At 41.2% G+C, this 23984-nt stretch overlaps 1 protein-coding gene across 2 annotated transcripts; it reads left to right on the top strand.

The window, feature by feature from the left end:
* The first annotated feature begins 1681 nt into the window (after nucleotides 1–1681).
* Nucleotides 1682–22929, top strand: FAM81A (family with sequence similarity 81 member A). 2 transcript variants are annotated; one of them, XM_071568657.1, is made up of 10 exons: nucleotides 1682–1770; nucleotides 3646–4033; nucleotides 5352–5419; nucleotides 6621–6894; nucleotides 7674–7792; nucleotides 13753–13882; nucleotides 15078–15184; nucleotides 16319–16454; nucleotides 16829–17024; nucleotides 17385–22929. In XM_071568657.1, exons 3-10 carry the CDS (start codon nucleotides 5373–5375, stop codon nucleotides 17522–17524), a joined length of 1149 nt encoding a protein of 382 aa, XP_071424758.1. In that variant the 5' UTR covers nucleotides 1682–1770; nucleotides 3646–4033; nucleotides 5352–5372; the 3' UTR covers nucleotides 17525–22929. The 2 variants fall into 2 exon arrangements, with proteins under 2 accessions (XP_071424758.1, XP_071424759.1); XM_071568658.1 differs by lacking the exon at nucleotides 3646–4033 and having other exon boundaries at nucleotides 1687–1770.
* Nucleotides 22930–23984: the final 1055 nt, after the last annotated feature.

Raw genomic sequence — 23984 nt, 5'->3', positions numbered from 1 at the left:
AATTAAAATAACCTCAGTAGATTTGCTTTAACTAACAATTTGCTTCCAAGCCCTACTCTGCAGACATACACACTCAAGAAAACACAGAGTATCTGAGCAGTCCTTTGGCAAGAAAAATCACTAGACAGGTGCACAAAAACTACACAAGGGCATGAGGTTAGTCTGGATTTGCCAGGTCAGGGAATACTGCTGTGTACATCAGCAAGTTCAGCAGGGTCAGATGGTCAGGGGCTGGATCCCTGGGGAGAGGCTGGGGATGCAGGGCTTGCTCAGCGTGATGAAAGCAGACTCTGGGGGACCAAACAGGAGCCCCCAGTACCTATGGGGAAGCCATCAAGATGGCAAAGTCAGACTTCATAGTGACACATGGTAGGAAGACTACACCATACATACAAACAAGAGAGGTTCAGACTAGGTGTAAAGAGAATGTTCTTCCTCCAGCAGCCAAACAAGCATGGGAACAGGCTGTCCAGAGAAGCTGGTGAGTCTGCATCCTTGGAGGTTTTCAAGAGCAAGTTGGGTAAAACCCTGGACGACCGCATTTGGCTGCATCAATGACTTTGTTTGGAGCAGGAAGTTGCCCAAACATCCTCCTGGAGTCCCTTCTAAGCTGAATTATCCCACAATTCTATGACTCTCAGTTCATAATTTTCAAAGTACCTATGGCATATTTTCTTTCTGCCTTGATCTTTTGATGTGGGAATTACTTTAAAATAAACAGGTTAATCAGAGTGTGGATTCAGACCCCACCTTGCTTTTTACAATAACACGTGCACGGTATAACCCTTTTATCCTTTGCATCTACCAGATCCCCAGTCCTGCAATGTTTTTTCTATACAACAGTATGGGATGTGGGATGGATTTTAATTAAAATCGGAGACAATCTGCTATTTCAGAGTGAAGTGGTGCAGGTTGTCTCGGATTTCACTTAGCCTTTGTTTACGCAAGGTGATTTGTACCTGAGGAAATCCAAGGAATGACACAAGCCAGGAACAAAAGTGAAGGCAGACACACCCTCAGTGGACTTTGTTTTTCTAGTAATACTTTCTCTTAGCTCACACGCCTCTGCTGTGCAAGCAGACAGATCTCATTTGCTATGATATAGGAAGTTTTACTGAAGCTGCACGTTAGGTCTTGTTTGAAAACGTAACCTGGAGATCTTACAAACAGGACTAATATTTGCCATTGATTTCAACAGTCTTGTATTCTGACAGGATTTGATACGCGCTCTGGAAAAACCCATGCCTTTAGTCATACTCTCGGCTCCTTTGCACCCCCCGAAACTCGGAGTCAGCGCCGTTTGCCCCCGCCGAACTTCCCGTCGGGGCCCGGCGCTTGCTGCGCGGGATGGGCGGGCACGGGCCCCGCTCTGTGCCCACCGCTCGCCCTCGAGCCGCGGGGAGCGCCGCTGTGTGCGGAGTCCTTCCCCTCCTCCCGCCTTCCCCGGGTCGGGCACTGCCGTGGAAAAGCTGCGGGGAGGAGGCGATGCCAAGGGCTCCCTCCCGCCCGCCCCGGGCGCCAGCGCGTTCCCATGGCGACGGCGTCCTGGCAACCGCTCCCGCTCCCGCAGCCCGGCCTGCGACGGCCGCCCCGCTCCCGGCGCTCCCATCCGCTCCCATCCCAGCGCTCCGCTGCGCGCAGCCGGGCGGCAGGGCGGGCGGGCGGACCGAGCCCCGGCGGTGGCAGCGCGCTCGGGAGCGGAGCGGGCTCGGCCGGCGGCGGGATGCGCGGGAGCGGCGGGCAGCGCTGCCCTGCCCCGAGCCAGCACCGGTGAGTGAGCGCAGAGCCCGCCCCGGCTCTGTCCCTCTGTGTTGCATGGCCGTACAGTGGTGTGTGACCCGTGGTGTCCTGTCGGCTGTCGCACGCCCCTTGTCCCTGCAGCCATCACCGCGCCCGCCGATGACCCCCGCGCGGCGGGGCTGGGGCGGCCGGCGGAGCCGAGCCGCGGGCAGGGCAGGGCAGGGCAGGGCAGGGCGCTCGGCTCGGGGCTGCAGCGCGATTCCCCCGCTCACATCCCTTGGCACGGGCACCCACCGGGGCCGATCGCACCCATTTCCCCGGAGGGCGCTTGGCCGGGCCCGGAGCCGCGGGGCCCCTCCCGCACCCCATCGCTCTCCGCTCCGAGTTCAGAGGGGCCGGCGGGGCCAGCTTTCCCCGCCGCTGCCGGCTTTGGACCCGTCTTTTTGCTGAGCTGCAGCACAGGGACTTTCTCTCTTACTCCGAAGCGTTGCCCCAGAGCACTTCAGAGTAACACCGGGAAGCTGCCGGGGTGGTGTCACACGCTCCCTGCACAGCAACCAAAGTGGCTTCTATTTTAAGAAGAAAAGAGTGATTAAAGTGTTTGCCTAGGCAGGTATTTCGGTCTGCTTTGATTCCCGTGTGACTTGTGGCAAGTCACATAGCCCGCCCCGTGCCGCACTTCCCTACCAGCAACAAAAGGAAATTACATTTTCAGGCATAATAATGCTTTCCTACCCCGCAGGCATATTGTGAGAATGAATGTGAAAAATACTCCGAGGTGCACAGACATTACAAGTATTAGACGTAGGTTATCATGGAAGATGGGAAACGGAACGTTACAGATGTGATTATCCTTCTAAGCATGAAGAACCTGCAGAAAATAAACATGCAAGGCAGTCTGAGGAGTGGGGAAGGGATGTCACAAATAGCAAGGAGTGAACTGTGCATGACTAAAAGTGTTTCTTCATCGTGTCCCGTGGATGATTTTTTCCCCCAAGCTTTTACACATTTGATGTCAGTGACTTAAAGAAACAATAAGGAAGTAATCCATATCTGTATGGAAAACCTGCCTTATGTGTCAAGTGAACAGTTATTTTTGGCAATCAGGCGTATCATTTACAACTGGGAAAAATCTTTTTTCTCATCCATGTGACAAGTATATTTGGAATATTCAGTAACTTAAATCAGTCAACCCAAATTTACTGGGTTAATATATCATGCCTTAAATTGCTATAGCAGTATCAAGTAGGAGACATCATTAAAAAAAAATTTACAGCTGTAGCCAGTATTTCAGCTGGTATTTAACTTGATCCCAATTTACTGCCACTAAAATTGGAGCCATGTGAAATTACACACCTCTGAATCTAGGCATCAGAACATCTTATGTTTTCTTTTATATTTACTATTCTAGGTTGGTATTACACACATTCTCAAAAAGAAGGAATTTGTCATTAGTTCTGACACCTGTTTGTAACAGTTTATTGCAAATATCTCCAAATTGCAGGAAAGTTTTCTACAACTGCTGAACAAGATCTCAAGCATGTCCTTTCTGGCTATTGAATCAGATCAAGAAATTGGATAACTGAAGATGAGATATTTCACTGTGTACTGAGTGAAGTGCTTAAGTGAGCAATAACAAATGAATGAGGAGTTAATCTGGTTTCATGTGCACAATTCCTCCAGATACTCACATTTAGCTGCCTGCCTAGTGGTAGTCTGGCAGAAAAAGTTAAAACTTCAAGCAAACCTGTGCTTATTCTGCTGCAAAGATTTCTTTCCAACTGATAATAAATAGATAGCAAAGCCTGTAAGATTAAACCACTGTTTGGCTGTTTTTTATAAGGTGTATTTCACTAAGACACTGCTACTCTACAGACTTACATTATTTGTCCTTTGTTTTTCTAGGTAGCATCCAGTGCTTTGGTGCTGTGGCAAATATAGCTCTTCTTAAATTAGTGGGGTAATCCCTGTGTTTCCAGTTAAACTGTGTTTAAATGCTTCACTGCATCAAGACCATTAAAATGTGTTAAGGCCCAGAGGTCTAGGAGTACATGATCTCAGGTGTCTGGTGGTGTAACCTGGAGTAACCTGGTGGTGCAGCCAGGAGGGACATCTTGCAGAGTGGTGGCATTGTCTGAAAATCCAACAACTGGGAATCGATGGTGTGAGGACCACATTGGAGAACTGAACATTCAGTGTCTGTGCAGTATTTTGAACCAGAAGTCATCACAATGATACCCAGCTTATTTACCCAGCTTTTTACTTACAGTCATGTAAGAACTTAAACAAGCAGGTAGGTATCGTTCTCTCTCTTCCATAGGGGGAAACTGAGTCATTAGACATGGAAGTAACTTGTTCAAAGTGGAGTGCATCAGAGACTGAAAAAGGAATTAAATCCAGACTTTCTGAATTCCTGACTAGTGTCATTGCTGCTCAGCAACCCAGCTTCTCTTCAAACTATTTTTTTTAATTTGTAGTTTCCGAAGCACTGTGCTATAAATAGAATGCACACACTGTGACAATGTTTGCTCTCTGCTTTCAGGCAGTGCTTTCATACATTTCTAAGGCACAAACATGGTTTGCATTTTGAGATCTTGGAGGGCAGCCCTATTGCTTCTTCACAATTGAGATTTGGCTATTTTGTGTCTCTTTCTGTTTGTACAGCATAATGCACAGGATTTCATCAGCAATTGCAAAATTCTTTTCATACATCAGTACTTTTCATACATCAGTCTTCAGTGAGGATTTGAGATTCTCAAGTTCACGCTCAGGCCGTGCTCATTCTCTCTATACTTAAAAATGTTCATTTGTTTTATATATGGTAGAATAGTTGGATTTGATTGAGGCTAACCTTTATTTTCAGTCAGCAGACAAAGCTGCTGAGCCAGGTACTGGTCTCACAGTAGGATATTCAAGTATCTTTCTGAAGCTCTTGAACAGACCTACTCAGCTGCAACGTCTGTCACAGTCTGGCTGGCTGTGTCTAAAAATTAAAGCCATAATCTCTATTCTTACCACAGAAGAATTTACTTACAACAGAAAGTGTGGTCATTTAGATTTGAACACAGATTAATAAAAGACGAAGTTTTGCTAAACTGTGCAGATGTCACACATTTTATTTAGGTTTCTGACTGCCAGTGATCCTACCTGAAGAACACCTTACCCCTAATAACCTGCTGTAATGAAACACTTGTATTTGATTCTCCAGTCAATATTTTCTTAAGTTGTATGATAATCCTGTAGATCTTACTTTATTATTCATTGATTAATTATGTCTCAGACCAGTGGGCAGACTGGGGACAAGAAGTTTGTTTACCTCTGTGCTGCCAAACCGGTTCTGTAGGTCAACAGCAGATTGCAGTTTCAAGGCTGTCACCTTTGCCTTTTCAAGAGTATCGTTTTCACTATAAAAAGCTTTTTAGTAATTTTTAGTCTTTTTTTTAAATTGATTTTTATTTACATTTATTGCATTAGCTATATTTGAGTGCTAAGATCACAGATGTCAGCATAAGCTAGAACTTTACTTAGCGGTGCACTTAAAGGAAAAACATTAAGTCATTTCAGTACCAGATATAAACTATTCAATAATTCAATGTGTACTTTTTCAACAGACATAAATTATTGACCAGAAAATGGCCCACCGAAGCACCATCTTCCCAACTCTTGCCCCTTCTGAAAGGTACAGTTTGGAATATAAAAATTAAAATCTTCATATTGCAGAGTATTATATGTCTCTTAATTCCCTATATATAGTAATGTTATGACTTGGGACTTAGTATGCAAAGCAAAGTGAAATACTGTAGACATTCAAATCATGGCCCAAATCACAATTCCTAACTCAGCTTTTACTTAACCATTTCCCAAAGAAATTAAATACCTTAAACTATAACTGAGTAGCAGTCCAAAATTACTATACTTTAACCAGTCTTCTGATGGCATGGAATGAGTGTGAAAACTCAGAGCCAAAAGTGACCTTTGTTATGAATCCTCAGACATCTCTAACAATGTCACATGCTGAAACTGAACTGCTAATTTGGCTTATTAACAGGAAAGAACATGAGAATACACAGTAAATAACAGAGTTCCAAGAAAAAGGTCTCTTTTGAAGTGGGGTTGAACTTAAATCTTCCACTCATGCTTCTGAAAATTTTCATTATTCTTTACAGAATATAGTGGCAGGAAAAGATTGCATGCATTAGCAGCCTAATTATTTTACTTTCAGCACCCATGACCTCCATTGCATTCCATGAAAGCTTTGCAGTGTACTCCTGAAAAATCTAGACAAATATTCAAGGTACACAAATGTAAGGTATTTGGGGGGAAAACTTGACTTCTAAGAATATGAGAAGCTTGTCATAATTTTGATCTGTCTATATCCACATATGCTCTCATCCAGTTCATGGAGGAGCAAACTTCTGTACGTATTACAGGGTAGCTATAGAGACTGAAAAAAAGGAATTGCCACCAGCTACTCCTTTTTAATCTCAGTCTGTTTACATTTAATTTGCAATACCTACTTTCTACAATTATGGCTTTGATTAAACCTGAAAACTGCAGAGACAAATAACATTACTTTTTAAACTCAATAAAGGGGTTTGAATTTGGAGTCTTAATGAAATTCTAGTTCTGAATTGTGACTACTTTTATTATGCTAATGTCCTTCTCCTATGATCCTATGCTTTTGTAAAGTATAAAAGAGAGTCTGACCTGCCTTTGTGTGAGACACACGCAGTAGCCAACACTTATTTGTAGCAGTGTGAGTATTTTGGGGTGTCTCCCCAGCACTGCCAGCACTCACATGGTATCACACTGTCTCCAGTGGAAAGCCATGGCAGAGTTTTGAGTGGGAACTCAACAATATCTTGGCTATTCTTCTGCAGACGGGTCCGGAACATCCCCTTGCACAGCCAGGCACTGACGGCGGTGCCGCTGGCCTCCGCCAGCCTGGTGGATCAGCTGGAGGACAGAATCCTGAGCCATGAGAAAACCACAGCGGCCCTCGTGGAACACGCTTTTCGCATCAAGGAGGACATTGTGTCCACCCTGCACAGAATGCAGAACAAAGGAGGGGGGGACAGGCTAGCCAGGCAGCTCCTGGAGGAGCACATCCGCAACATCACGGCCATCGTGAGGCAGCTCAACCGCGACATCGAGGTACGCTCGGGGTGCTCGGCAGTGCCAGCGCCTTCACAGCCACTCACTCCTGCTAATTTCCCACCAAAGTTTACCACAGGATAAGCAAAGGGCAGACAAGGTCTGAAGATCCTGTAAGCTTATAAATTGTTTTTACAACTTGAAAAAGTGTTTGCAAATTACATAATTCTTTCAGGGGCTATGAAAATAGCACAGGATATTAGCATATAAACACAGAAGCCTTTGTGGTTCTACTATGCTTGCTTTCAAAGGCTGCCCTGGAAAACCTTGAAAAAATGAATTAATGCGACACTAATACCCAGCTCAAGTTCAGTCCAAAGGCTGTGCTGTATAAACACAAGGAAATGCCTTAGCTGTGTAATAAACTTTCTTCCCCTTCCGACTCACTGACGACACCACGTAACCAAGCCCAAGTGCTCATTTTTATGACCTAATGGCATGCAGATCCATGACTTCACGTCTGACCCCTGCTGCAGTGAGCCACAGGGGTGTGGGGGGGAAAACAAAAGCATAAAAACCAATATTGAAGTCTCCATTTCACTGTCAAGTTATGCTTCATGCATATTATGGTATTTATATGCAGACTGGACACTAATAATAAGAATTAATACAATGGCTTAAAGGTATCTGGTTTAGTACATTACAAGACAAAGCTTTTAATGAAGTACTAATAAAATGGTATCTGAGGATGCTGAACTACTGAAAAATAATGAGTGACAATTTAAGTGTACATTAAATGTGACATACTGAGCTTTTATTTGCATATGAATGCTTTGTAGATGCTGCAGGAACAGATACGTGTCAGAGACAATCTCAGCTATGGAACAAATTCTACCCTGAAGAGCCTGGAAATGCGGCAGCTTTCTGGCTTGGGAGACCTTCGGGGAAGGGTTGCAAGGTAAAAGTAACATGGAACTGTATTTTGGGGGCTAGCTAATGTTGCTTTAATCTTGAAGTATTAATGTTAATGATAATAGGCTGAATTCAACTTTGGCAAAATTCCCAGGGTAATTTGGCTCTGTGTTTTCAAGGAAATGAATAATAATCCTTGGCATTCCAGTATTACATATTAAACTTAACAATATCACCCTTAATTCCTGAAATTCCTGAAATTAGTTCTAAATAAATTACTTCAAATTCCTTTGGCAAATTTGGATTTGGTTCAGCTTTTAAGAAGTCCTGTGGTTAGACTCATGTCTCTTCAAAACACACTAATTAGCACAATTATAAAGGCGGCACAGAACAATCTGCACTTGTGAAGAACAAAATAGTTGCACTTTTTTGCATGTATTTTAGAAGTAAAAATCTGCACATTCAGTTGTTGATTAGCCATATAAAAACCACATAACCCACAGAAGGAACAGAAAGCTATACAATAACAGAGGGTTTACAGCCTGTCTGATACTCAAGGTTACAATTGTGCAGCCACACAGACTTCATTGAGCCATCAAAGACACATTTCAAACCTCACTATAACAACATTGGCTTAAGTGTCTGAAGTTGAACACAAAAGACAGGGGATATGTAGAGCTACAGGGAAAGGACTTAGTCTGGCCTAAAGTAGCTTGGCTAATGACCTGGATGCAGCTGTACTTGCCCTGAATTTGACCTGCTGTCTATATTGTACAGGTAATTTTTCTTTCTTTCAACAGATTTAGTGATAACCTTCACAAGCCCACAGAAATAATCTGGGAGGGATAGTCTTCAACTGAAGTTTTCTCATAAGTTATTCAATTGTCTGAAGCTTCCACTGTAACATTCATAGCCCATTTTATAAGGAATACTTTGGAAAGGTCTTAAAAATAATTAAAAATCAGTAAGTTATGCACTATCCTTTAGCAAACATGTATGAACTAGTTTATTTTGTCAAATCAGAAAACTGATTGAAAAAGAGAGACACACACACACACACACACATGTGTATCTTACTGAGAACCCCCTGAAAAATTGACATGCTTAAATCTTCCCGCTTCTTGAGATAAAAAGTCCACTTGAAATCATACTACATCTTGAGAGGGGTCCATACTTGGAGCAACCCTTTACTGACATCTTAAGAAGCAAAATATACTGCCTTTGCCTTCAATAACAGAACTCAAGAGCAGAAACACGTGCTGGCCTGGGCATCACAACAGGGCCCTTGCCTGCCCCGAGCGCTCGGAATGGGAGAGGTGGGGAACTGGCACAGTCTGTGCCAGGCTTTCTTCCTTTATTTACTTATGGCACCACCCTTGTTCTGTGCCTGGGTTGCAATTTGTCTGATAATTATATGAGATCAAACCCATCTGCCTTATGTCAGACTGTGCAAGGACTGCAGGCTATTTGAATTCATTCCTGTAAGAGAATCATTTATTGTCTTTTAACTGGTACCTTCTATTCTCCTCTCTATGCTTCTATTCAGTGTGCTCTCTACAAAGAAAATTTCCCTAAATGAGGAAGAAAAAAAAAATCTTCCCTTTATGAGAAATCAAGTTAAAGCAGGGTTCCATGAGAGAAAGCTATTTGCCTTTATTTACAGATACATTCTACTTTGCAAATTAGTGTTCCTGTGAATAATGATTATAGCACCAGCTGGAGATTCTGGTCAAGACAGTGATTTGTTGTGCTGTTGGTACAACACAGAAACTTTCCCTGGGATAAACACTTTCTGATTACTCTAGCCAATGTTCCTTATATAAAATAAACTTTACTCACCTAATGTAATTTTACTTTTACATCTAGCCCTGTCAGCTTTCAGATGAGTTCAGAGTGAAACTTTAGAAACACGATCAAGTTCCTGTGGGTCACCAACTCTCTGCATCACCTTTCAGCTGCAGTCGAGGTGTGGCTCTGGCTCACAGAGCTGCGAGTCCAGCACATTCTGTGTGACTCAAGTGAATCCCAAAGTCTGAACCCTTTGGCCATGCAGTAATTTTAGTGCCAGTCTTATGATTCTGGCCAAATTTCAGTCCCAGTAATTACATGAACACTAAGCATCCTATTCAACTTCAATATTGGAGAGAGTGGTGTTTATTTCCTAACACCAACTGTTCTGTAACTTGTCAATATATCATCAAACAACTGTCTCGTTATTTCTTTAGGGTTGCTGCTTTTCACAATGAGAACAGGGGATCCTTACATGCACATGCAGTCCTGAAGCACAGCTCCAAACCACGGTCCCCACAGCTCTGGAGGGGTGAGATTCAGACACACCTCACTCACATCACAAAATCAACTAATATTTCCATCAGAAGATAACAGAAAACACACCTGGGCCATTTCTCAGTAACCCAGCTTATTGATGAAATTTATAAAGTATTATCACAGTGTTCACCATGAATGATTCCTAAGAATCATCATTATTGACTTCAAGAAAAAATACAACCTCTATTAAATTCACTGACACATTCAATAGAAAATTAGAGATATCAACAGATCCATTTCTCCAGCCTCCTGTCCCTGATATTGTCAATTTTATATAACACAGATTTAACAAATATTTTTCTGGTGATACAAGATCACAAAATTACCTAGCAATGCCTTATCATTTATTTAGACAATTACTTGTATACTATGAACATTTGTCTGGAAAGTTTCAATACAGCAGCCTGGCTGGAACAACAGCATTAGCTGCCTCTAGAAGCTTCCTGATAGCTGAAACATGCAGAGAAACGGCAACTGTGCGTGTTCAAACTGGGCCTACTTTGCATAGAGAGATGGTTTTTTTATACACATTATAGAACTGATTCATTTCAGCCAACCTGGACTCATTACATGTAGGCAGAGTTTCCTGCACGGCACAGAAGATGAGTCTGAGGCGTCTGGGATGCACCACATTCATGAACTCCCTGAGTGCAGTAAATCTGCAGTGCCCTGGCTCGTGCTGGGCAGGAGCTGAGCACGGGGGGTTGCTCTGGGCACCTGGGCACCATCTGCCAGCTCAGCTGGCCCTGCCCAGCGGATGCCCTGGACAGGTCAACTTGCCTTTCACCCTTTGTTCTTCTCTACTTGTTTTTCACTGCAACACCAGCATTTTAATTGAAACCTCTCCTGTTCTAATAAAACAGGACCATTAAAATCTCTCTGCTTACTATTACAATTTATGTATAGAGCATCCAGTTGCAGAGTATTGCACAGCTCTCAGCTTTATCCAGGTTCCAGTGGTAGTACTGAGTGGAGCAACTACTGGTTTTGGATTTCTTAGAGGTCAAAGACAACAAAAGTACTTTCCATTGTGCCAGAAAAATAACTACTACTTTTGCTTACTACAACTTGGAAGGCAGTTATTTGATAATTTAACTGTTTGTATTAAACTTTACTGTTTTCTAGAATTCTACTATATTCTGAAACTAAGGGTAACGTTTAGCAGTATGAAACCTCTCCATTTGTTCTTCATTTACTAATCTCACCTAAATACACAGCTTGCAATCAAAACTTTCAGAAATTGTTCCCCAAAACTGAAACAGTAGCAAAATGAAAACATTCTGGTGCACCTTTGGTCCAAATGTCAACAGTGCATGTGTGCAACTGTATATGAAAAACTGCCCTGGATTGTTTACATGGACAGCTTCTGTATTTCAGAAAATTATTTAGTGTGCACTTCTTGGTAAAAAATTGTTTCATACTCAGCTTTTACATTTTTAAAGTAGTATCCATCCTAGAAATCTTAATCTATTTCTCGTGTCTTTCCTTGTGCTTTTAAGGTGACCAAACCTTGAATCTGATTTTCAACTTCTGTCTTTATACCCATAGCCCACTGCCCACACCTGAAGAGACAGTCAAATTAAATTAAATACAATTTTCAGAAACAGTTATGTCTATTTTAATAGGAATTCTATTGTCAAGATTCAAAGGAAAACTTTCAGAACTGTGGGGAATTCAGTGGGGATTGTAGTTGTGTCTTTTTTTCTCCTCTCTCTCTCTCTTTTTTTTTCTTGAACAGGGAAAAATGCCAAGCTATAATGTTCCCTTGTGTTTAGATTGTTGATTATCTTCCAACCCATCATGCAGTAGAAACCTGAATCAAAAGTGTTAGAAAGCCCATGCTTTTCCATATGTTCATCTTATTATTGCCTCCCCTCCCATTTGAAAGCCAGGGGAAGTTATTTAACAGTCTTAACTTTTTAATTCAAAATGTATATTCACATTACCAGTACCAGAATCTCATTCTTTGACGCTGAACACTAAAATTTTCTTCCAGGTCAAAACTAGTCAGATATTTGTGAGTGTGTACAACAGCTACAGAAATAAAAACATAATAATCTGATCAATACATACCAGGCTGACACTAAATTAACATAGTCAGAATTTTAGTGTTTCAGTTACCATGGAACTATATGAACGCTTTGACCACGTAACTGAATTCCATGATGAAGAGAGATGCTCTGTGATTAAACCCCAAACACTTATTTGCCTTAAACCCAATTACAGATGCTTGCTCTTTACATTTGCCTTTTATATTTTCTGCCATGCCTCAGAGAAACAAAACGAACCATTTTTGGTGACTAGATGCAAGATGATTTCATTCCTCTGATTCCCTCTGATCATAACAACATGGAGAGATTTGGCTTTTCTTCCCTTTCTGAAGAAACTGCCTGAGTGTGAGACCCACAAGGAGAATTCACTGCTGTGTAAACCTCAGCTGGTCTTCTCACAGAGATTACTAATGGGTCTCACAATGCTCAACTGCTACCCTATAAATTGATTTCCACAAGTTTTGTAATATCTATGTGCTATTTTGCATGACTGATTATTTTCTTATTGGAATTGTACCGTAATAATAAGCAGCTGTTCCGTTTGCCATTTTACCTGGGCCTTTCCCTTCATGTCTGATGATAATGGTAGTTACTGTAACCGAGGTGATGAAAATGCCTGTTGAAATGAAAGTCTTCAAACTGAAATGTGACTAAAAGGAGCATAAAGTATGTCATTGGTTTAGGTAATGACTTAACATGCCTCAGCTTGTTCCATTTTACTGCCTTTTTCCTCCTCAGATTGTAACTGCTGTCTGTTCCCCATCAGTTTTCTAGATCAAATTTGGTATCATTGCTGATTACATATTTCCCTCAGCAAAAAACCGTACATGAGTCATACTTCACAGAGGTCTTACTCCTGAAATCACAGTACCTACAGTTTTACAGCTCAGTTAATGCTTTTATTGTATTACTGTAGATGAAATCCACCTGGACAAATTATTTTTGAAATCTGGTAGAAAATGCACATATTTTATAGCACATTTAGACTGAAAATGTTACAGCATCAAGAAATGTTCCAAGGTGAAGAAAAGAAAGAATAATTATTAGGTTCCAGGCCTTTATTTCATGGTCTTTTCTGAGATCAAATTGCCACTGCTTTCAATGACAATTTATTTATATACCTAAATAAGGGCTAGGAACTGTAAAATTTGCCCCACTTTGTTTACTACACATATTAATTGTATACGACTATTTCACAAATAAAAATTCAAAGCTACAATAGTGACAAAATGGTCCTCAATCATTTAGGCTTTTCATCACGTAGGAGAAATCAGACACACCTTATCAGGTGTCATCTGGAGTATGAGAAGAATAGAAGGTGATTAAATTCTGCATCTTTGCCTTTCTGCTGTGATCTCCCTGAGTGCCAACACATCCTGCCCACATTAGGGCAGTGTCCAGCAGACAGGAGGTGTGTATCACACTGCTGCACCTCGAGGCCCTTTGGGGAGCAGTTTGCTGAATACTATGAGATACATTCTTACAGTCTCATAAGTCATTGTTTCCTTAGACTGCCAGCAATTTCACAGAAATGAACAGTAAACAGTATAAAATGGAAAACTGAAGAAGCCTGGACCTCCTACTCTATTCAGCGGTTGCTATTTTTTTTTTTAATCTGTTCAAACAGGTGTGATGCTGGGTTAGCCAGGCTGTCTGCAGAGCATAAAATTACATATGAAAGACTTCAGAGCCTAAGTAAAGACCAACACACCTCTAAGCTGATCCTAGAATCTAAAATCAAAGAGGCAGAAATACAGGTATGGTATTTAGACCAAAGCAATCCAGGTACAGGTAAGCGTTACAGTCCAATTCCCACAGACACTGTTACTGTTAGTTATTATCCTGGGAGGTCACAGATTTACAAATGGAGAGGTGTATCTTCTCACAGGCCTTAATACCATCAATATTGGTACCTACCTGCCTTACTCTATAGGTCTAACTGAAAAAGGCCCTCAATTCCTGCCTTCAGCCTGCTGTGTAGAGGGGCCTACTGTGTAAAGGCATCTGAAAGGACTCCAGGAACGACCAAAAGTCAGTGATTACTGGCCTGAAAGGGCTCCTGAGCCTGGGATGTGAACACGGCACAGATGCTCCACAAAACTACAACAGTACAAGCATCAGTGTCTCTCCCTGTATGTTTTGGCCTTCCCAGGTTGATTCTCTATCTGTTTGAACACAAACCTACAAACCAAAACTGGGTCTGGGTTCTGTGAATCCATTAATCTGTCTATCAGATTTCTCTTCCACTGGGTTTGAGAATGGAAGTGAGCACTAGATACAAGCAGAGACTTGTGACATTAAGGCAAAGGATTCTTCATATCTCCATCTCAAGGCCTTCCCATTTTCTTGATCAACAAAAGTATTTTACATCTTCATTTTGCGGTAGGTAAATGGTTAAAATCCACTTTCCCCTTCTCAGAAGACTCAATGTAGTACCTTAGCATGTCAGGAACATGTTGTCATGTATCTTGTAAACCAGAACAGGATGTTTTGTGAAAGAAGGATGTTTTGGAGAGAACTATTTTCTTCTCATAATGCCCTATCCCCAGTTCAACCCAGCACTTCTGTCACTGCAGTAGCCATTCCACACCGAGTGATGGAGCATCCCCTCAGTGTTGGTGGAGTACTTTGTTTGCTGTGTTTGTGTGGCAACATGGAGATGTATGGACTGTGCAAATCCAGCTGTCTCAAGGGGGGAGCGGGCAGATGCTTTTGAGGCAAAACTATTCCAATTATATAAGGCAAAAAAATTATGGTTTTTGAAATGTTGATATTTTCATGTTGAGAGACGTTGTATTTTCCAAGATAAAATAAATACGCAAATGCAATAATTTTTGAAATGTTAACAGAAGAGACCTCTCTTTAAGACTTCCTCTACTGTTATGAAAAAGTCACAAATGAAACTGCTATGAAATGCTGCTGAAAAATAGTGAATTCTGAATTTTGTTTCAGATTTCTCACCTGTTGAGCAGAGTAGAGCAATCGATAATGCAGCAAGAAACGAAGCTGAAGATTGCCTACAAAGAGAGCAACCAACAGCTGCAACTGCTGGACACCAAGTAAGTACCAGGAAGCTTTGCTGCTGCCTGGGGAGGCAGGGCCTCACTTTTTCAAGTCTGCCCGTTGCAATCTTCAGGTCTACAAAAGCATGAACCTCTTTGAAGATGTGTTTGCTCCACACACATCACAAGAGCACAATGGTCTGTCAAGTGGGACTTGCTTTCACTAAGGGTTGTGCCCCTAATGTGGTTAGGCAATTCTGAAGAGCTCATTAAGTCCCTACAGTTAAGTATTTGGGCAGAACTTGTATTAAAGGACACAACTAAGGATTTTTGGAAGAGTGGCCTGGTGCCTTGCTTTGTCTTCTGCAAGAATTGTGCCAAACATTCACTCTGGAGGTGGCTGTGCAGAGCAGGGTAGAAGGTTCAACTCAAGCAGGAAGCAAAGCACAGCATTCCCAAAGTGTTATTGCTTGAAATTGGCTTCCAACAGGAATATAACTGAAATACTTAAATTATTAATGATAAGCTACTGTGCTACTACCAGACATTATATGAGAAAATTATATTAATTCAGATATTAACTCCTCTCCAGGCATTTCTCTCAGTGGCAATTCTGGTATAAACCATCCACACCCTTTTTCCTTACTGCTTATTGCCATCCTCATGCAATCCCATCAGTTACACAGTGAAACTACTTGCAAACCAGATGAGAGAATAGATCCAGATTTCAAATATTCACTGGAGAAAAGAACTGGCACAATTGGTTGGTGTAAAGTTGAAGTGGGTACAGGCAGTGTAAGTGAGGCTACATGAACCAGCATTGCCAGCAAAATAACTTGTTACCAAATCTTTGTTCACATTTCAGACCCCTGGACACCAAGGTTATAATCTGAAGGGATGATCATACTCTGTTTTCAATACCACAATGAATTTTCATCTGCTAGGCTTCAACATTTGTGATGTGTTTTGTATCAATAACTGCTACTTTATTGTGCTCTTTCACCTTTATTTTCTAAAACAACGTTACCTTATCCAGTTTAGTAGCCTTACAATTCAAAGACTCTCCTCAGTGCGGTGAGAAGAGTAAATTAAATTGCCATTATGTTATTTTATGAACACGTTCATAAAAAAGTCACTGCTGAATGACCAGTTCTGCACTTTTCTATCTGCCAATTTCTGTTGTGCTCTTAGATTAAAAGATGCTATTGAGGAACTCAGCAGCCAGATTTTATCTGCACGCAGCTGGTTGGAACAGGAACATGAAAAGATTGAGAAAGAGCTTGTGCAAAAAGTTGAACAACTCTCACTGACTTTTAAGGAAAACACTGTAAGTTTCATTCAAATCCCCTATAGTACTACTCAGGAAATATTCAAAAAGCTTTATTAATAACTAAGATGATATAATCGAGCTACTATTTGAGTGAGATTTTCAAACTGCCTCAGTATTTGCATGAGCCTCTTCACTGAGGTAAAGTTTAACATTCCCACAACCTGAGAAATTTTAAATAAATCTCATCACTGCTAAATAGATCAGTATTTTAGCCTACAGTAATCAAGTAGGCTAAAATAATTTTATAAAAAAGTATATCTCCTTCCACCTTCGAATAAAAGACAATTAATTAATATCTAGTTCATTTTTTGAAAGACCACTGTTATTTCATATGCAGAGCAAATAATTCAAATTCTTTTTCCTGGCTCCAGGAAATGAGTGAGAGAGCTATTGAGATGAAATTCAACCAAATGGCAGAGAAAATTGAGAAAATAGAAGAAATGCAGAAGATAACCATGGACACACATGAAGCGAAACAGACTGAAGAAAGGATAAATATTCGCATTGGCAAACTTCAAAATGAGATAAATGAAGATATAAAAGAAATGAGAGCTGAAGTTAATGCTGGTAGGACCACAGTGATCAAGTTCTTTATTCTGATTATAATAATACGCAAAATGTGTTTGTGCCTCAGTAGTTGAAATACTTTTGGGGCAGATCTAAGGGCTACAGCTGTGACATTAGGAAGGGTTTTCACAAAGTGTGCCATTCACAGCCCTGAGGGGTGACACCTGCTGGCTTGGCAGTGCCCTCCCCAGCTGGGGACAGGGGCACATACCATCAGCACAGTTACATCCTCTTTTCCTTCAGAACTCTTGCTGGTGCTGGTGCAAAGCAGAGTGTTGGGGTGGGAGGCACATTCTGACAGTGACTGTGTGATGCTCTTGCTCTTGGCCAGGAACTAATGCCATTCTCACCTGCAATTAGGATTTGCAGCCATCTATGAGAGCATTGGGTCTCTACGGCAAGTTCTGGAAGCAAAAATGAAGTTGGACAGAGATGAACTCCAGAAGCAGATCCACCAAATGAAGCAGGAGGTTCCAAGATGGGGAGAGGCTGGACCATGACTGCAAGATTTTGTCTGGGAGATTAATGTTTACCTGGCTCAATAGGCAGACTACAGTCTTGTTCCAGTCTGTATCCCAAATTAACTGCATGTACCAATGACATGCTGCTGTTGCACAGGTCCGTGTGTTGACTCAAAGCAGTAAATGCAAGCTCTTCATGGATACCCACCAACCCCTTGGGAATTTCCCCCTTGGGCTGAGGTCCTGGTTTGCCACTGCACTACTCTAGTTGCTGTCAGGAGACTGAGCACTGTGTGAAACTGGAGTAATATATTGGTGAAGCTGGCACCTAATTTGCTAAAGGCATTCCAGTTCTGCAGGCTTGGTCAGGCAGCTCTAAGCTTTTATATATAAGCACCTGCACCCACCTCGCCCCCCCTTTTCTTAAAAAAGAAAGGCAAGTTGATATAATTTGCTTAATATGAATTTAGCAAGGTTCTCCATCTTGATACAAATTGCTTCATTCAAATCAATGGACATTTTTAGGGTGACTTTCTCTACTATTGATTTCCTGGGGAGGTAGAATTGGCACTAAACAAAGCAATGTTCAAAACCTGGATACCATCAGAAAATGTTTGTTCAGTTTGGCAAATATCCCCTCTGTTTGAAAACTAATAGTGTTATATAATGTAGTTGTAGACTAAGATGATTCATGAACAATATAAAAAACTTAAATCACGTGGTCTTAACTATTGTAATCTTCTAAAATTAATAACCTTGAGACAAGGTAAAAGATGTACATAGAGTGTTTTCTAAGTGGGCATGTGTTCCTGTGACTTCCTTCATTATATTGATAAAAACTTAGAAAGGTTTGAAAACAAAAGAGAAGGTGACAGTCTAACCTAGTCTGGAGGATGTAATGCAAAATAAAACAGTTTATGATTTCCTTAGGAATTTTCATTGAAGTAAAAAAAGATTCATCATATTTAAGTAGGCTTAAATGATTTAGCAGATTCAAATTGCTAATTGCATTCACATTATTTCCAGATAATAATTTCCAGTCACAGAATGGATTACATAATGAAAATCAGCACCCATGGGACATATTAATCTAGATAGGAAAAATATATATGTTGAATTTACTTCCTCATTAAGAGCATGATATATTGTGCCTCATGTTTGCACGTCATGCAGGATTAAACTCTCACAAAGAATAAAAGACCTCATTCAGTATCCTATTAATTTGTGCTATTAGCAGCAATTCACATACAAAAATACTAATTTCTTAATTCACATAATTTAGATTACTGTTAATATAAATAAATTAATAGGATATCTCTACACTATCCTTGACGGATCTTCCTTTCAGCTAATATTGTAAAGACTATTCTTAGCTGGAAAATCAGTGGCAAATTTCTCATCCCTCCCCTGGAAGATGGTTTGGCCCACAGAGTCACCATACTGCAAACAATCAAAGAATAAACCCCTCCTCTGAAAATGTACACTCATTAACTTCAGTAAGACAGTATGGTGTGTAAAAATGAAGCAAATGCTTACATCTTTACAGGATTAACACCTAATTTTATATTTGCTTCCTATACAATTGAAAGTAATTGATAATCTCAAAGATACGTGAAGCTTTTGTAGCTCTGGCTTGCAATGTTCTGTGATACAAAGCAGGAATGACAGAGGCAGCTTTGTTATCCTCCATGTGCAATGTATTTACAACGGCAGCTCAGGGGAAAGGCCAGTTCCCTAAAGAGAAACAATGAAATGCTTGCAGATATTTCGTAAGAATTGTCTTAAAAATTGATTCTTACTTCCTGTATGTATATTCATCTCTTCTTAAATATTTAGCCACGTGCAGTGGAAAAGCTATCACTGGTATTTTATTAAAAAGAAAAAAAGAAAATAACAAAGAAAGAGACAGAACAAAAACCAAATTATTTTTTTGTTCTGTAACTGGAAGTCTGTACCTGAGGGAATCAGGTATGATATGAAGAGCACACAAGCAATCAGAGAAACAATTTATACAGGAGTTTAATAAAATGTTTCTCTTGTAAAGATCTTGTGTGATTGATCCAGATATAAAACAACACATGAAACTCTATCCAATTTTACTTTGGCTGTTTTAAAAATGCTTTTCCCTAAATCTCAGCTAAAGCAAATTACTAAAAGCCCAAATAAAATAATATTGAAGTGCAACCTCCTGTCAAGCTGTGTCATCAAACTGTAAAGTGCTCATGGAGGGAGGCACAGGTCAGTGATGTCTTGTCTGCACAGGCTGTCAGGGAGTGCTCACATGTGAGAAGTGAGTTCTTCAAGAGACACTCAGAGTCCTTGTATCTTCATTCTAACCCTCTGGGGCAGAGTCCTCTCCTCAGCAAGGCTCAGGGACAGCCCTGTGGCCAGGAGGGCACTGCGGCCTCCCAAATTGGTTCAGAGCCCTGACCTGCGAAGAGCCTGTAAAGCCAAGCACAAGAAAACAGCTGTGCTTGGAAGTGGAGCTGCCCCTTCTTTTTCTTTCCATGCTGTTCTCCAGTGGGATTCCTGTGTGCCAGTCCTTCAGGGACACCAAGGGCTCTTCATGGTGGCAGTAATGGGGTTTCCTTGCTCAACACGAGCACTGGTGCTGTGAGTCATTGTGGGCACCAAACACAGGTCTGTCCAGCCCACCAAAGGAAAAGGTAGTGAGAGGGGACAGTGTTTTTCTGTATAGGATACAAGCAAACAGAATGGGTCTTGGGAAACTATACTGGATGTGCACAAAATACTATTTAAAACACAAGGTTCACTGACACAACCATAAACTCACTGAAGGAAGGACTGGGAGGAGCCTTGCCATGTCACCTACTACATCTCTCCACTTTGAAATAGGTCCAACTCTACCTAAAATATTTGCCATAGGCATTTGTGTAATTTGCTTACAATAAACTTTCAAGAATAAACCATTGACTAATGCAGTCTATTCCACTGCTTAAAGAACTGCTCTGTCACCAAACACCTAAACTGAACAGAGTCTTGGGAGGACAAGTCATAATGGGTTTAAATTTCAGGCACAGAAGGCACAACCCCTAACTTGTTACATTCTTCCCTGCATGTCCATTAACTTCTTAAGGTAATCTGTGTATAACAGAATATTCAAATGAAGTTTCACAGGGATATTTGCCCAATATTTCTTAACTTTTTTCTCCTTCCTACATTCATAAAACCCCCATCAAACCAACAACACCTACCCCAAAAACCTACCACACAAACCCCCCAAAATGGCCAAAAGCAGGCCACTTCCTCTGATGAAGCTGTAAAATCTTTCTTTTGTCAGCTATTTTGCATGCATGAGGCTTAAATCACTTGCAGTGTGCAGACCATAGTATTCAGCCAGCTGTGTTGCCTGAGAGGCATAGTGAGTGTCAAAGGTTAAACTCATTGAAAAATGTTTAACTGGGGTACATGCCTTTTACGTCAGCATGAGATAACAGAGTAGAACTGCAGTACTGTGCAGGGAGGGACTTACCTGGAATCAGAATTATGACAGTAATTACAGAGCAATTGTGCTATTTGGCTCATTAAGGAAACCAAAGGAATGGTGCAAGTCAGAAGTCAAAAGGATGATCTCAACTTCCACATGTGTTTGTTTGTGTAGTACAGTTTTGTACTGTGGAGACCTTTCTATTGTAGCTATCTCTGTCATGACATTCTGGTACAGGTCAGTGGACAGTCTCCATGTTAGAGAAAAACACTATGGAAGTCAATGAACAGCACTATGTTCCTGTAATGTCAATTTATATCGAAATGTAGTATTTTCTTCTTTTCTCAGTTTGTGTTTCCTGCTCCCCCTTCTCAAGCACCTGGCCAGCTGGGGCACAGGGTGTTCTCTGTACCTCAGAATTAAAGTGCTCGTTAGACACGTATTGCTGTAAAGGAAATGTATAACGAGAGACAAAAGACAAACTGATGAAGCCTTGTGGCAGGGTTTCCTCCTGTGACACTCCCCACGCTGTAAGGAGTTTGGAGACGAATTTGAAAGAAAACAAGGAAATTCAGTGCAAAGCCTGTACTGAATTTGCCACGGGGTGTCACTGTTGCTCTTGGCAAGGGAAGGACGATGCTCAGTGTACCTGTGTGATCCACAGATGCTGCAACACCACTGAGATGGGGCTGGAAGTCTTTAACAATATTAAGCACTTTGACAAAAGAAAAATAAAAGAATATTCTAACGGCATCACTCTGTAAAATCTCAATAAAGGCAGATGATTAATTTAGTAAAATACTCTAAGGGTGATTGTGATGCTCCTTTAGACAATGCACAAGGAATGCTCTGTAAGGACCAAAGCTCTCTGCTACCTTTTCTGTCGGCAGAGCTTTGGCCAACACAAACACCCAAACCCAGAAAAAAATTTGGAGGTTGTTCTTCTAAAGCATTAGATCTTAAATTAAGTAAAGCTCAAAGAGCAATGTGCAGCATTTCACACTGATCATCCCAGGAGCTGTTGCAGAAGAGGTTCCTTACCCAGCACTGCTTCCCCCCTCCAAGACTGACCTTGGCTGAAAGATCACAGTTATCTGAACTATTACCACCAGATGAAGCTCTGGGCCTCACATAAAAAGCTGCTTTCAATCCATGCAAAGATTATGTCAATAAATAGTACAGTGCAATAGCCTCAAACATTGGAAAATATGTGGGAGAGCCATGACTGGTGCAGGCCTAGAGCAGTGAAAAAATGCTCTGAACTCAGCAGAGCATCAGGGATCAAGTTTAAGAAGAAAACTGAAGTAGTAATTGCCATAAAACAAAGAGCCCAAACTGGTTGAGAGGGTGAACAAGAAATGCTGTGAGAGAGGAGAAAGGAAACTTGCTACTTGGAGAATGACAGGAATTAAAATAAAGCACACCGTGCACTGCTGCACATACTCCAAACAGTTACTGTCATTAAACCCGACTTCAGCTTCTGCTAAGGCTTATTTTCTAACACCACTGCACTGAACAGGCTTCCCTTTCACATGATTGAAGTTGAGGTAGACTGTAAATGAAGACAAATTTCTCTGACTGTGCTGTCTCACTCTCGTGTTACATTTCCTGATGGTATCAGGACTGCGAGGAAGGCATCCACCCTGCTCGGTGGCCTTTGTGATCTTGCTATCTCCTTTAAGAATAACTTAAAAGGATCAATAATTGCATATTAGAATACATATGCCTTCATATTATAACACCGAATTTCCATGTTGTGCCATGCTCTTTTTTCTTCACTGGCTTTGAGAATTGTCATTTCAGTACATTGCAAGTATCTTATTATATAAATCATGAAATTCAAGAGAGGTGTAATGACTCAAAGTAGAGCTTTTAAAATGCAAATAAACTGAAAACAACAAAAGTTAAAACATATTTTATGCTACTGCCATGCTTTGAAAAGATAAATGCCAGCCTGTTTACTACTATAAATAATAAACCTTGTTCACTTTACAAAGATCTTACGGGGATTGATCACTTTGTATCTTTCACAAGCTGAAACATGTGAAGTGCTGTGACCCAATTCCACATATGCTTCCCTTTGTGAGATTAATCTCCCTCAAATGCATGTGGCAGCTCACAGCATAAACTGCTTGCTTTCCTCTTTGCATGCATAATGGTTTATGGTGCAGAACAAAAGGGACTGCTGGTCTCTGGCATGGTCTCCTGGTATCTTAGAATCATAGAACCATTTAGGATGGGAAAGATCTTTCATTAATAGCAAAATCTCAATCACTACTCAACATTTTGGATTTCCAGTTATCATGGACTAATGTGACAAAAAAATGAACAGTATAGCACTCTTTTTATTTTAGTCATGTATCTGCATTATCCAGAGTGAGGGGAGATAAGGAAAATCCAACACTGACATGGTGGGACAGAGTACAGTGGTGGGACACTGAGTCTCCTGATAGATTTTGGGCTAGTTTAGGGCCATTATTTATAACTCTGTTCCTTTATTTCAGTAAACTGCCTGGTGGTAAATTAGTTGCTTACTTTTATTAGGTGATCCAGGCTGTGGTAACTTCCACACAATGTCCAATTCGAAAAAATCGTGAGGCAAAAGTAAGAAGGGAATTGAGTATTATTCTGTCCCTGAGGCCCCGCTGCCACCTGATGTCCCCACTAATATCCTTGTCAGGCAAAGGTGGGCAAGCTGCACGTCTGCAAGCACTGACAGCTCTGGAAAGGATTTCAGCAGGCAGGGAGCACCAAGGAAAGTCACAGGGATTATTTCACTAAGTCAAAATATTATGCCTTATGGACAGCACGTGTTAAAACAAATCCATTACAAGGGCAAAGCCAGAGACTGAGTTAAGGTGAGTCTCCTTGTGGTCTGCTGGGGATAGGCTGGGACTGCCTGACACAAATGGGCAGGAATTCCACATGGCAAACCCCACATGAGGGAAAAAAGCCCTCCTCCCCCTGCAGTCCTACAGCTTAGTTCCCAATACAGCATGCTAAAGTAGGGGAAACTCCATAAATAAGGCAGCTGTCTGCCACACAAATCCA

The sequence above is a fragment of the Pithys albifrons genome, chromosome 13, assembly GCF_047495875.1.
Source record: "Pithys albifrons albifrons isolate INPA30051 chromosome 13, PitAlb_v1, whole genome shotgun sequence".
Taxonomy (NCBI): Eukaryota; Metazoa; Chordata; class Aves; order Passeriformes; family Thamnophilidae; genus Pithys; species Pithys albifrons.
The sequence above is the reverse complement of the archived record's forward strand: the minus strand, read 5'-3'. Positions and strand labels throughout refer to the sequence as shown.

What these genes read in the sequence shown, in the direction of transcription:
- FAM81A (XM_071568657.1), top strand. Translation starts at nt 5,373, where the DNA reads ATGGCCCACCGAAGCACCATCTTCCCAACTCTTGCCCCTTCTGAAAG. An exon ending in AGCTCAACCGCGACATCGAG is followed by an intron (nt 6,895 to 7,673) that starts GTACGCTCGGGG and finishes AATGCTTTGTAG; the next exon opens with ATGCTGCAGGAACAGATACG. An exon ending in CTGCAACTGCTGGACACCAA is followed by an intron (nt 15,185 to 16,318) that starts GTAAGTACCAGG and finishes TTGTGCTCTTAG; the next exon opens with ATTAAAAGATGCTATTGAGG.